General features: G+C 43.7%; 1 protein-coding gene across 1 annotated transcript; it reads right to left on the reverse strand.

Moving 5' to 3' along the window:
* Nucleotides 1-215: 215 nt before the first annotated feature.
* On the reverse strand, nucleotides 216-5113 carry LOC140627238 (uncharacterized). Its single transcript, XM_072815324.1, has 4 exons — nucleotides 4857-5113; nucleotides 4612-4673; nucleotides 4293-4505; nucleotides 216-4153 (listed from the first exon to the last, which is right to left on the reverse strand). The coding sequence occupies exon 4, from the start codon at nucleotides 4092-4094 to the stop codon at nucleotides 2571-2573; it is 1524 nt and encodes a 507-aa protein (XP_072671425.1). The 5' UTR covers nucleotides 4095-4153; nucleotides 4293-4505; nucleotides 4612-4673; nucleotides 4857-5113; the 3' UTR covers nucleotides 216-2570.
* Between the last annotated feature and the right edge of the window lie 9874 nt (nucleotides 5114-14987).

Raw genomic sequence — 14987 nt, forward strand, 5'->3', positions numbered from 1 at the left:
TAAATTTCACTGGGGACTGTTCAGACCACCCTGCTTCTCCTGGCTGCTACCTTTTTAAAGAACCAGCTATGGTAGTGGTAGGATGAAGGACAGCTACAAGACCAGTTGTGCTTCTCAGATGCTTGGGTTTCCTCCACAACACTAGAGCTAGACTCTTGTCAGTTGCCTACCATCACACTTAAAGTATCCCAAGACTCATATGACACAGGAAATGGTTCAGACAAATGCAATCTTTATTTACAGTTATCGGCGCTTCTGATCCAAATCCAATTTGACTCTCTTACCCTGGTGAGCTGAGCTGGACAACGAAGGGAACCCAGACCCCCTTTACCCTCTCTTTTAGCTTTACACTTAGACCAGCCCAAGAACTGGGAAACCAGCTTCTCCTTATTCCCTTTCCCCTGCTCATCCCCTTGCCCAGAGTAGCCCTCCTGCCTGGAATTTACAACTAACGTTGGAGAAGTAGAGGAGAGGACTCACCTGGGAGAAAGAGATCATGGACTCCTTTGTGCCTGTTCTCCCAAAGCTCCACTTCACTGGAGTTCTTTCATTCCCCATATTCTAACCTTGATGCATAGCAGAGAGCCCTTCCCTGAGGTCTCGGGGGGGGGGGGGGTAGTGAGGCTCTGAGGCCTCAAATCATACATATATACAGTCTCTCGTCTTTAAGGCTCTGGGTTTCATAGCAAGGCATGTAGCCCAGCTAGGGGGTACAACTCTCCCCTTCAGGTGAGATTAGAGTGTAGCTGGACCCCTTGGGGCAGGAAGATAATCAGGCATCAGAAAAGTCCCTCCTGCCCCTTCACAAAGACGCTTCTCCAAAAGTTCCCAAAGAGCCTGCTAGAGCATCTAGGGCATATAAAAGGGGCACTTCGGTCCCCCTCAGAGCCTGCCAGGAATATAGCTCTACCCCAGCGATGTTGCCAGGGGATGCATCAGGATATTATTTTAACTAAATCGACCCCAAAGCCAAACTATCCAAAAGGCCACTACAAAAGTCTACTCTACTCTCAGCATAGGCCCAGCTGCATCGTCCAGTGAAGCTTCCAGGGAAGGTTTCAACAAATGTGGCAGGTGGTAGCAACAGTACAGGCAGAGCGGCAAGGTCCCTGCCAAATCAGGCAAGGGTAGGTTAGAGCAGAAGAGTAAGCTCCCACCTTTGATCCCACAGGTTGTTGGAGAAAAATGCAAGTCCCTCCCCCTTGCTTCTCGGTGGGCCGAGCCTCAGGCCAAGGCACCTGGGCCGAGCCTCCTTCCAGCAGCTGGGGGCTGGGGAGTCCTCCCTGGGGAGGACTGTCCAGCACCCTGAGAGCCTCCCACGTTGGGTGACTCCTCCAAGTCCACTGAGGAGAAGTCTCCCTGTCCTTGTTGCCCACCTTCATGAAATTTGATTATTTGCTGATGACGTGATGATGTAGGCCCTTGGAAGTTACAGAAAAGGATCAGGAGGCGGCAACATGGGCAGGTGGCCCGTGTGCGATCCCACCCTCCCGCAGTAACAGATATTAACGCAGGAGCATATTCTCTCCCGGCCTTTGTTGCTGCACGCTGCCCTGCCCCGGTTGAGATCCTACACCTCGGAAAGATGGCTATCATTTTATTGTCTGCTTCTCCCCCTTGAGTAGCATTTTGCTCCGTGGCTTTAAGACTCTGTTATCATCGTTGTAGATGGAGGCATCGTCTTCTGCCTTCTGTCTCACATATGAACTGCCATTTGTATAAGTTTCAAGATACATAATACACAGTGCCAGACCCTTTCATGACATTTAGTGCTGAAAGTTAGAGCAATCATAGGTGATTAGTGTCTGAGGGTTTATTATATGCCACATACTAGTCTAAGTGCTTCACATGTATTAACTCATTGAATCATGCAATCTATGAATCAGGTGCTATTATTAACCCCACGGGATAGACTGAGGCCCAGAAGGGAAGAATAACTTGCTCAGAGGAACAATGCGTAGTGGGTGGCAAAGCCGGGTTTTGATCCCAGGCATTGTGGCTCTAGAGCCTGCATTCTCAGCAACTGTAAACTGATCAGTCTTAGAACTAAATGCAATCATTAAGTCAGTTTACAATCTAATATGCAATATACAATGCTATTTTCCAAGTATTCTCAGGCTCCAATACACATGTCATTGGTTTACTCTCTAGACTCTAATACTGTTTATCAGCTATTGGTAGCACACCTTTCCTATCAATGTTGAAAATGTTATAGGAAAGAAGAGAAAAAAGCATTTTTGCTTCTCTGAAGTGTGACCCTGTGTGTGTCAGTTCTCCAGAAACCTAAAACTTATTTTGGGAAGAAATTGCCCATCCATCCAGAGAGTAAAATTGCCATGTCACTGGGAAATTTACCAATTGGGAAATTTACCAAATTGAGCCTGCCTTTTCTCAAATGTAGCATTTTAAATACCTCTCTCCCAACAGATGTGGATGGTGGCCCTTGCAGGACCCAAAGTGATCTTAGGTCTCTTTCTTTTCTCCTCTGCATCTCAGAACCCTCCCCATTTACCTATCTAGACTGCCTGAGATTCAGCCCTCTCCCTCTCTGGTCCCTGCATTCTCATCACTCAAGTACCCATGTGGGTGTGGGTTTTGGTCACAGTCAAAGACTCCATCCGCTCTTGTGAGCAGAGCTCCCCACAATAGCGACAGTCGACTTGCCTAGCAAAATTCACCACTGTGCATTCCCAAAAGTCCTGATCCTCTGGATATCTCTCGGTGCTTCTCCATTCCTGACCAGATTCCACAGTTTGCTCTGCATCGCCCTGAACTTGCTCCTTACATCTCCCCTGGCACCCCCTCCTGGTTTGGCTCACCTTCGACTGGGGGTCTTGTGAAGGAGCCCTCTTCAATGAAACCTGCCTCTGAGCTGACTCTGAGGAGGGGGCACTAGCCTGGGCCCTTACAGGCCAAGGAGAAGCGGACTTTGCTTCCTCCTTACTGTTCTCCAGTTGAGGCTGTTTTTTCTGCCCCACAGCCACCCCTATACTTGCAGCAGAAGATTCTTCCTGAGGCTGAGCCTGAACTGAATCTGCTGCTCTGAATGATGCCCAGGCTTGTACTGTCAGAGGCCAAGGGTGAGCTAAGACACTTTTCTCCTTGCTAGTACTCCTTTTGTGTCCGCTCTGCTCTCCATCTCCCTCGCTGTCCGCAGCGAGGGACTCCCCTTCCTCTCCTGAGGCCTGCTCCAGATGGGCAGATGATTCTGGGGCCTCCTCCTGTGCACTTTGATAAAGAGCTTCGGCTGATGGGTTATCCTCCTCACCCTCTGGACCCTGGCTTTTATGCTCCTCCACACTGGCCCCATCATTATCAAGTGATGAATCCCGTGCCGAAGCTGTCTCTGCCTGATCTGAGCCTGTGACCGATGCCCAGGCCTGGACCGTCAGAGGCCAAGGACTAGCCATGATCCTTCTATTCTTTTTATTTCTCCCCTTCCGTCTATTTTTCCGCCCTTTGTTTATCTCCTCATTGGCTGCCAGGGATGCATCCTCAAGAGGGGGCTCAACGGGACTTGCTGCTGGCCACAGGGCATCAGCAGGTGCCTCCTGAGGCTGAGAGAGAACGGCTGTGTTCTCTGCCTCCTTGTCCCCCCCTGGCTCACTGGTTTCATACACTACCTCCTCTTCAGTATCAGCCAGCGACAGAGACCCCAGGATGCGAGTCTGGCCCAGCACGGGGGCTGCAGAAGACGCTCGAGTCTGCAGTGTCAGAGGCCAGGGCAGATAGACGATCGTGCTCCGCTTTCTATTCCTCCTTTTCCCGCTGCCTGGCTTCCCTGCATTTCCCTCGGGGTTAGCCCCCTGTGGGGTCACATCGCCTGGAACCAGAACCCCCTCTGGGCACGGGCCACCATCAGCCTTCACGCTGGGAAGCATACTAACAACAGACATATCCTGCATCTCCTCATTCTCTCCCGGCCCGGTGCTTTCCTGCCCCACATCGACCCCACTACTTGCAGCCGCTGGGGCACCTTCAGGTGGATTCTCAGCCTCGGGCAGGGGTCCTGCCTCTGCTGCTGCGGTGCCCGGGTCTGTGTTGTTTGCTTGGCTCACCAGAGCCTCCTCGTGACTTACAATGTCCTTTTCCATGATTCCTCCCTCTCCAAATGTTCTGTGCTTTCGATTCGGGGATCGGGTGGTGGGTTGACCTGGAGCAGAGAAAGCAGAAGTGATCCCAGAGGGCCAGTGTGAGTTGAGCTGAGGCTAGCAAAAAGCCCCTCCTTGAAGGAGGGAGGGTATCAAGCAACGGGTCTGGGAACTGAAACTGACATTAGACCCCAAGGATACCTGGAAGAGTTTAGGGACGGCGCAGGTCCAGGAGGCCGTGGACAAGGCGGTGGGGAGGGGTGTCAGACACCTGTTCTCACTGGCGGCTGGCTCACGGATGCAGTGCCAAATCTATGACTCTGGATGCCCTCGAAACACTGATGGATGACCCAGTTTTCAGTCTTTGTTGGCCTTCGATATCAGCACTGTCTTCTCTGGCAAGACAGGACAACCCTGAGAGACAACAACAACAACACCACAAAGACTTTTGGATAAATATTCCCGTTTTCACCTAGAGAGACATGGGTTAAAGGTCAGGTATGGACTTCAGTATTGTTACCTTTTGATGCTTCGGACAATCTCAGAAGACCCAAAGCATGGATGAGAAAGCTGTGGCTGAGCCTATAAAAGCAGAGAAAGAAAGCATCATCAAAGTCAGCCCGGCCAGACTCCCCCGGGGTGTTGGTTCAAGCCGATTCAACCTGACTATTCCAGAAATGCTTTATCCAAGTTTCTTCTCGAGCTCTCTCTTTTTGTTCCCATGCGGAGGCACTGGTACATATGCCAGCCACCCGGAGAGCCTACCTAATTAGGTAACACAGCCTCCTTATTAATCGATGAAGAGATTCTGTTCCGTTCAGTATGGCAGTAGCAGTTGAGACCTCCTTCATCGATTCCTGATTCTTCCCAAGTTGAAGATCTAGATCAAGGCTGGGGGCCTCATTCCATTAAGCCAGTACAAGCCATTCTGCATGCATTCCAGATAAGCAGAGCTACAGAGAGTTCCTACTTCTCAAAGTCATAAACTGTCCAGTCCTGCTGCAAATTCTAGTCCTCTTACAGCTCTCTACTGTACTATATATATGCGCAACATAATCTTGGAATGGGCTAATTATTTACATAATATCTTTTCTCTCTGAGCAAACATTTTTTTTTGTTGACCTTTTCATCAAAAAAAGGGAAAAAAAGAATAAATGAGGGGGGACCACACTCCCTTTCTCTAGTTATAACTGACACACAGAGCTCAATGAGGCCCCTGTTTTCCTTTGATAAGAAAGTGTAACCACACAAAAGAGCAAAGTAAGGCCTGGCATTGCCCTAGTAGGGTTGGAAATGGAAAGCTTGTTTTTGTTTTTTGTTTATCTGGAATGTGTTTTTATCTAGAACAGGGGATGCAGCAGTGCCTATGTGAAGGTGGTGTGCCCAGTGGAGACGGGGGAGGCCCTCTAGACCTTCTCTAGGGGGGCCACAAAGGGCCTAGAATTATTTCTGCATGGGTGATGTTCTTACCCAATCCTCTTTCAAGTGCTTCCTATGTAAGAAGATTGTAGAAAGAGGAATCACAGAGCAAAAAATTATATACACTGATTAGCCAGCCTGGTTTCTGCTTTTTTGAAAATTTCCCCCATGCAATGGTCAGCTTTTTCATGCTTGGTACCTAGCTTCAAGTAGTTGCAATGCTAGGGCTAGCTTAGCACATGACAGATGCAGAGGTTATCCCTAGATGAAAGCCAGGTGGCTGGCTGCCAAGGAGCCACAGTAGGTGAAATTTACCTTGTTCAATGCAATAGAGTCCAAGGTTGGGCCCCCACACTGTGAGTAGGTCTATAGTCCAGTGGTGAATGCATGTTCATCAAGCCCACAGAGCTAGGTCTCTGTCTATATCTCTACTGCCTTGAAAACCATATCCATATTCATGCTCCTGTGTTTCTACCTACATAAGATACCATTGTATCCTGGACTTCATGGGGATGAACACTGCCTATTTGAGACTCCTTAGATTTCCCTCTGACATGGGATGCCTGGGTGGCTCAGCAGTTAAGCATCTGCCTTTGGTTCGGGGCGTGATCCTGGAGTTCTGGGATAGAGTCCTGCATCAGGCTTCCTGCATGGAGCCTGCTTCTCCCTCTGCCACTCTCTCTCTGTGTCTCTCATGAATAAATAAAATCTTTTTTTCCCTATTATATTCATAGTTTACTGATAGTTTTTATCACAAAGGGTGTTACATTTTTTACTTTTTATTTTTTAATAAATTTATTTGTTATTGGTGTTCAATTTACCAACATACAGAATAACACCCAGGGCTCATCCCGTCAAGTGCCCCCCTCACTGCCCGTCACCCATTCACCTCCACCCGCCACCCTCCTCCCTATCCACCACCCCTAGTTCGTTTCCCAGAGTTAGGAGTCTTTATGTTCTGTCTCCCTTTCTGATATTTCCCACACATTTCTTCTCCCTTCCCTTATATTCCCTTTCACTATTATTTATATTCCCCAAATGAATGAGAACATATAATGTTTGTCCTCCGATGGACTTACTTCACTCAGCATAATACCCTCCAGTTCCATCCACGTTGAAGCAAATGGTGGGTATTTGTCGTTTCTAATGGCTGAGTATTATTCCATTGTATACATAAACCACATCTTTATCCATTCATCTTTCGATGGACACCGAGGCTCCTTTCACAGTTTAGCTATTGTGGACACTGCTGCTATAAACATCGGGATGCAGGTGTCCCGGCGTTTCATTGTATCTGCATCTTTGGGGTAAATCCCCAACAGTACAATTGCTGGGTCTTGGGCAGGTCTATTTTTAACTCTTTGAGGAACCTCCACAGAGTTTTCCAGAGTGGCTGCACCAGTTCACATTCCCACCAAAAGTGTAAGAGGGTTCCCTTTTCTCTGCATCCTCTCCAACATTTGTGGTTTCCTGCCTTGTTAATTTTCCCCATTCTCACTGGTGTGAGGTGGTATCTCATTGTGGTTTTGATTTGTATTTCCCTGATGGCAAGTGATGCAGAGCATTTTCTTATGTGCATGATGGCCATGTCTATGTCTTCCTCTGTGAGATTTCTGTTCATGTCTTTTGCCCATTTCATGATTGGATTGTTTGTTTCTTTGGTGTTGAGTTTAAGAAGTTCTTTATAGATCTTGGAAACGAGCCCTTTATCTGATATGTCATTTGCAAATATCTTCTCCCATTCTGTAGGTTGTCTTTTAGTTTTGTTGACTGTATCCTTGGCTGTGCAAAAGCTTCTTATCTTAATGAAGACCCAATAGTTCATTTTTGCTTTTGTTTCTTTTGCCTTCATGGATGTATCTTGCAAGAAGTTACTGTGGCTGAGTTCAAAAAGGGTGTTGCCTGTGTTCTTCTCTAGGATTTTGATGGACTCTTGTCTCACATTTAGATCTTTCATCCATTTTGAGTTGATCTTTGTGTATGGTGAAAGAGAGTGGTCTAGTTTCATTCTTCTGCATGTGGATGTCCAATTTTCCCAGCACCATTTATTGAAGAGACTGTCGTTCTTCCAATGGATAGTCTTTCCTCCTTTATCGAATATTAGTTGACTATAAACTTCAGGGTCCACTTCTGGGTTCTCTATTCTGTTCCATTGATCTATGTGTCTGTTTTTGTGCCAGTACCACACTGTCTTGATGACCACAGCTTTGTAGTACAACCTGAAATCTGGCATTGTGATGCCCCCAGATATGGTTTTCGTTTTTAAAATTCCCCTGGCTATTTGGGGTCTTTTCTGATTCCACACAAATCTTAAAATAATTTGTTCCAACTCTCTGAAGAAAGTCCATGGTATTTTGATAGGGATTGCATTAAACGTGTAAATTGCCCTGGGTAACATTGACATTTTCACAATATTAATTCTGCCAATCCATGAGCATGGAATATTTTTCCATCTCTTTGTGTCTTCCTCAATTTCTTTCAGAAGTGTTCTATAGTTTTGAGGGTATAGATCTTTTACCTCTTTGGTGAGGTTTATTCCTAGGTATCTTATGCTTTTTGGTGCAATTGTAAATGAGATTGACTCCTTAATTTCTCTTTCTTCAGTCTCATTGTTAGTGTATAGAAATGCCACTGATTTCTGGGCATTGATTTTGTATCCTGCCATGCTACCAAATTGCTGTATGAGTTCTAGCAATCTTGGGGTGGAGGCTTTTGGGTTTTCTATGTAGAGTATCATGTCATCGGCGAAGAGGGAGAGTTTGACTTCTTCTTTGCCAATTTGAATGCCTTTAATGTCTTTTTGTTGTCTGATTGCTGAGGCTAGGACTTCCAGTACTATGTTGAATAGCAGTGGTGAGAGGGGACATCCCTGTCTTGTTCCTGATCTTAGGGGAAAGGCTCCCAGTGCTACCCCATTGAGAACTATATTTGCTGTGGGCTTTTCGTAGATGGCTTTTAAGATGTTGAGGAATGTTCCCTCAATCCCTACACTCTGAAGAGTTTTGATCAGGAATGGATGCTGTATTTTGTCAAATGCTTTCTCTGCATCTAATGAGAGGATCATATGGTTCTTGGTTTTTCTCTTGCTGATATGATGAATCACATTGATTGTTTTACGAATGTTGAACCAGCCTTGTGTCCCGGGTAAAATCCTACTTGGTCATGGTGAATAATTTTCTTAATGTACTGTTGGATCCTATTGGCTAGTATCTTGTTGAGAATTTTTGCATCCATGTTCATCAGGGATATTGGTCTGTAATTCTCCTTTTTGGTGGGGTCTTTGTCTGGTTTTGGAATTAAGGTGATGCTGGCCTCATAGAACGAATTTGGAAGTACTCCATCACTTTCTATCTGTCCAAACAGTTTTAGTAAAATAGGTATGGTTTCTTCTTTAAACGTTTGATAGAATTCCCCTGGGAAGCCATCTGGCCCTGGACTCTTGTGTCTTGGGAGGTTTTTGATGACTGCTTCAATTTCCTCCCTGGTTATTGGCCTGTTCAGGTTTTCTATTTCTTCCTGTTCCAGTTTTGGTAGTTTGTGGCTTTCCAGGAATGCGTCCATTTCTTCTAGATTGCCTAATTTATTGGCGTATAGCTGTTCATAATATGTTTTTAAAATCGTTTGTATTTCCTTGGTGTTGGTAGTGATCTCTCCTTTCTGATTCATGATTTTATTAATTTGAGTCTTCTCTCTCTTCTTTTTAATAAGGCTGGCTAACGGTTTATCTATCTTATTAATTCTTTCAAAGAACCAACTCCTGGTTCTGTTGATCTGCTCCACAGTTCTTCTGGTCTCGATTTCATTGAGTTCTGCTCGAATCTTTATTAACTCTCTTCTTCTGCTGGGTGTAGGATCTATTTGCTGTTTTTTCTCGAGCTCCTTTAGGTGTAAGGTTAGCTTCTGTATTTGAGTTCTTTCCAGTTTTTGAATGGATGCTTGTATTGCGATGTATTTCCCCCTCAGGACTGCTTTTGCTGCATCCCAAAGATTTTGAACGGTTGTATCTTCATTCTCATTAGTTTCCATGAATCTTTTTAATTCTTCCTTAATTTCCTGGTTGAACCTTTCATCTTTAGCAGTATGGTCCTTAACCTCCATGTGTTTGAGGTCCTTCCAAACTTCTTGCTTTGATTTAGTTCTAATTTCAAGGCATTATGGTCTGAGAATATGCAGGGGACGATCCCAATCTTTTGGTATCAGTTCAGACCCGATTTGTGACCCAGTATGTGGTCTATTCTGGAGAAAGTTCCATGTGCACTTGAGAAGAATGTGTATTCAGTTGAGTTTGGATGTAAAGTTCTGTAGATATCCGTGAAATCCATCTGGTCTAGTGTATCATTTAAAGCTCTCGTTTCTTTGGAGATGTTGTGCTTAGAAGACCTATCGAGTATAGAAAGAGCTAGATTGAAGTCACCAAGTATAAGTGTATTATTATCTAGGTATTTCTTCAGTTTGGTTATTAATTTTTTAAAATATTTGGCAGCTCCCACATTCGGGGCATATATATTGAGGATTGTTAAGTCCTCTTGTTGGATAGATCCTTTAAGTATGATATAGTGTCCCTCTTCATCTCTCACTACAGTCTTTGGGGTAAATTTTAGTTTATCTGATATAAGGATGGCTACCCCTGCTTTCTTTTGAGGACCATTTGAATGGTAAATAGTTCTTAAACCTTTTATTTTCAGGCTGTAGGTGTCCTTCTGTCTAAAATGAGTCTCTTGTAGACAGCAAATAGATGGGTTCTGCTTTTTTATCCAGTCTGAAACCCTGCGCCTTTTGATGGGGTTGTTAAGCCTGTTCACATTCAGAGTTACTATTGAGAGATATGAATTTAGTGTCATCATGATATCTATTCAGTCCTTGTTTTTGTGGACTGTTCCACTGAACTTCTTCTTAAAGGGGAATTTTAAGAGCCCCCCTTAAAATTTCTTGCAGAGCTGGTTTGGAGGTCACATATTCTTTCAGTTGCTGCCTGTCTTGGAAGCTCTTTATCTCTCCTTCCATTTTGAATGAGAGCCTTGCTGGATAAAGTATTCTTGGTTGCATGTTCTTCTCATTTAGGACCCTGAATACATCCTGCCAGCCCTTTCTGGCCTGCCAGGTCTCTGTGGAGAGGTCTGCTGTTACCCTAATACTCCTCCCCATAAAAGTCAGGGATTTCTTTTCTCTTGCTGCTTTAAGGATCTTCTCTTTATCTTTGGAATTTGCAAGCTTCACTATTAAATGTCGAGGTGTTGAACGGTTTTTATTGATTTTTGGGGGGGGATCTCTCTATTTCCTGGATCTGAATGCCTGTTTCCCTTATCAGATTAGGAAAGTTTTCAGCTATGATTTATTCAAATACGTATTCTGGCCCTCTGTCCCTTTCGGCACCCTCGGGAACACCAATTAAACGTAGGTTTTTCTTCCTCAGGCTGTCGTTTATTTCCCTTAATCTATCTTCATGGTCTTTTAATTGTTTGTCTCTTTTTTCCTCAGTTTCCCTCTTTGCTATCAACTTGTCTTCTATGTCACTCACTCGTTCTTCCACCTTGTTAACCCTCGTCGTTAGGACTTCTAGTTTGGATTGCATCTCATTCCATTGATTTTTAATTTCTGCCTGACTGCATCTAAATTCTGCAGTCATGAAGTCTCTTGAGTCCTTTATGCTTTTTTCTAGAGCCACCAGTAGCTGTATAATAGTGCTTCTGAATTGGCTTTCTGACATTGAATTGTAATCCAGATTTTGTAACTCTTGATAGAAGTGCGAACTCTTCTCACTGTAGCATTCCAGCTGTTCTCTCTTTAAATCTCAGGCCGAATTCGTAGATTTTCAGGATAATTTGAAGGTTATCTGGGTAATTTGGTGGGGACAGGTGATTTGGAGACCCTACTCTTCCGCCATCTTGGCCCTCCTCCCAATAAATAAAATCTTAAAAAAAAGATTTCCCTCTGGTGTGTTGACCCTTTTGTTCATTCAGATCTATTCATTTGTTGGACACCATTCAATGACACTGATTGCTGAGCATAAGGCTGGGTGCAGAAGAGTCTATATACTTAGGCTTCAGGTTACTTAATTACCGTGACATTTCATCTTGGGTAATCTGAAGTGACTACTTTAATTGGAGTTCTGCATGTTTCCAAACCTTAAGCCACCTATTAGCAGTCACTTTCCTGGTTGACACCTAAAGACAGCTCATGATGTTCTTCATGTAAGGATTTTACTAGTTTATTGGAAGCCAGACTAATTATTTATCCTTTCTCCAGGTTATTGAGGCCTTCATGCTCTTTGTATACCCTCCCCTTATGGGCAGTAAACCTCTCTGACTTTTGGATAGGAAGAGAATAACCCCTGAATCCAGAACCACCGTACTGCATTGTACCATTACCGCTTTCTCTCCAGCTTTGCAGATAAAGAGGAACAACTGAGGCTCATTTATTTTTGTGTTACACAAGAGCTGAAATTTACTTGTGTTCTGGCATTGAAAATGTCCTACGTCCCTCCTTGGACAGGCAGGAACTTATCCCTCTTTTGTAGGAAAGGTTTACCAAGCAGTGTCCTTCTGTGAGGGTGAAGATTTGAAATCATGGTGCCATAGGGTTGGGAGTCTGGGAAAACAGCCCATTTCATATAGGATTCTTTCACTGCCAGTGGCCAAAAATAAATACATAAAAAGACACAAAGTGGCTTAAGCAAAACCGTCAATCTGTAATTCATTATAAGCTCAAATGTTAGAGGTAGAGCCAACTTCATGCGTGGCTCAATGCAGAGCATAAATTGTTTATCAGGAGCCGTCAGAGCTACTTTCTTGGGATTGGTTTCTATTTTGTGACTCTTAGCAGAAACTCCTGGAAACTTCCATCTTACAATGCCTAATACAATGACAGCATTCCCTTCCTTGGTAGAGCAGTAAGGGTCCCTAAATTTGGTCTCATTGATACTAACTGGCTTGATATGTGTCCATCGCTGAAACAATTGAGAATGGAATGTCCAAATCCTGGGTCTCTTCGAATCCAACGGGGAACTCAGAAAGTAAAAAGATATATATTTATTTAGTTGAGAGAGAGAGAGAAGTAGGGGAGGGACAGAGGGAGAGGGAGAGAAATCCTCAAGCAGACTCCACACTGAGCACAGAACCCGATGAGGGGCCCAATCCCAGGACCCCAAGATCATAATCTGAGCTAAAGTCAAGAGTCAGACACTTAACTGACTGAGCCAACCAGGTACCCTGTAAAATCCACTATTTAAAGTGGTTTTTCCTATATAGACAGAATTGTGCGTTTGATCACCATTACCTAACACCGGAAAATTTTCATCACCTCAAAAAGAAATCCCATGTGTCTTAGCACTCACTCCCCTCCACCTCTGGCAACCACTACACTCTTTTCTGTTTTTATAAGCTTTCCTATTCTGGACATTTTATATAAATGGAATCATATAATCACATGTATAATATGTGACTTTTTATGATCTGGCTTCTTCCACATAGCATACTGTATTTAAGGTTCATCCATGTTGAGACATTTATCAGTACTTCATTCTGTCTTCCTTTTTTTTAAGATTTATTTTTTTATTTGAGAGAGAGAGAGCCAGCAAGTACAAGCAGGGGAAGGGGCAGATGAAGAGGGAGAGAGAGAATCCCAAGCAGGCTCCGTACTGAGGGCAGAATGCAGCACAGGGCTCCATCTTACAACCCTGAGATCATAACTCGAGACTAAAACAAGAGTCAGATGCTTAACCAACTGAGCCACCCAGGCACCCCAGTATTCATTCCTTCTTATGGCCAATTAATATTCCACAATATGGATATATCACATTTTGCTTATCCATCCATCAGTTGACAGATATTTGGTGTATTTCAGTGTTTGGCTATTATGAATAATGCTGCTGTAAACATTCATATGCAGGTTTTTGGGTGGGCTTATGTTTCCAGTGATCTAGGGTATATACTTACGAGTGGAATCACTGGGTTATATAGTAACTTTATGTTTAACCATTTGATTAACTGCCACCCTATTTTCTACAGGGGCTGCATCATTTTATATTTTTGCCAGCAATGCATAAGTGTTCCAACTTCTCCATATCTTTACCCATACTTGTTACTGTCTTTCTGATTAATGCTATTATTGTGGGTGTAAAATGGTAGCTCACTGTGGTTTTGATTTGCATTTTCCTAATGACTAATGATGTTAAGCATCTTTTTATGTGTTTATTGGCCATCTCCATATCTTCTTAGGAGAACTATCTCCTCAATTCCTTTGCTAATTTTAAATTGGGTTATTTATATTTTCATTATTGAGTGGTAAGAGTTCATTACGCATTCTAGATCTAAGTTTTGTGAGATATGTGACTTGCAAATATTTTTCTCCCATTCTGTGAATTGTCTTTTCACTTTCTTAACATTGTCCTTTTTTAAAGATTTTATTTATTTATTTATTTATTTATTTATTTATTTATTTATTTGAGACAGAGAGAGAGAGAGAGGAGAGTGCGCAAGCATAAGCAGGGGGGAAGGACAGAGGAAAAGGAATAAGCAGACTCCCTGCTGAGCATGGAGTACAACATGGGGCTGGATCCCGGGACCCTGAGATCGTGACCTGAGCCGAAATCAAGAGCCAGATCCTCAACTGACTGAGCCACCCAGGCACACCAACATTGTTCTTTGAAGCACAAATATTTTTAGTGTTAATGAAGTCCCCTTTGTCTCTTTTTCTTTTGTTTGTGCTTTGGCTCTCATATCTGAGGAATGATTGCTTAATCCAAGGTCAAAATGATTTTTTTCCCTGTTTTCTTCTAAGGGTTTTTTAGTCTTAGCTCTTATATTTAGGTCTTTGATCCATTTTGAGTGAACGGTTGTATATGGTATGAGGTAGGGGGTCCAACTTCAGTTTTTCTGCATGTGGATATTCCATTGTACCTGCACCATCCATTGAAAAGACTATTCTTTCTGCATCAAATTATCTTGTCACCCCACACCAGCTTAAAAGCAATTATTGTTCTTGATGTATTTAAAGGGCTGGAAAAGATTAAATAGAAACATCTATAAAGTCATGAGACAAGTTTGAAAACAGATACAACATACTTTATGTAGTCCCTTCAAAGTAGTCATTTTGGGAGTATCACTGAGATATGGGGGATGGAGGTGAAAAATTAAGGTGAAGTATCATGTATGTGACTAGCAAACTGATCTTCGCTGGTATTTAAAAAGAGAGAATTCATGGCAGCAAGAGCATCAACTGAGTGAGTATATAGCATTCTAAGATGGTTGCTTTAAAGAAAGCACTGATTTGGGGGACCTGGAGGTTCAGTCAGCTAAGCATCTGACATTAGCTCAGGTCATGATTTCAAGATCCTGGGATCAAGCCCCGCATTGAGCCCCACATCACATTAAGCTGCACATCAGGGCTCTGTGCTCAGTGGGGAGTCCGCTTGTCCCTCTCCCTCTGCCTCTCCTCCCACTCACGCTCTCTCGCTTTCAAATAAATAAACAAAATCTT

Source organism: Canis lupus, chromosome X, assembly GCF_048164855.1.
Source record: "Canis lupus baileyi chromosome X, mCanLup2.hap1, whole genome shotgun sequence".
In the NCBI taxonomy this organism is placed as follows: domain Eukaryota; kingdom Metazoa; phylum Chordata; class Mammalia; order Carnivora; family Canidae; genus Canis; species Canis lupus.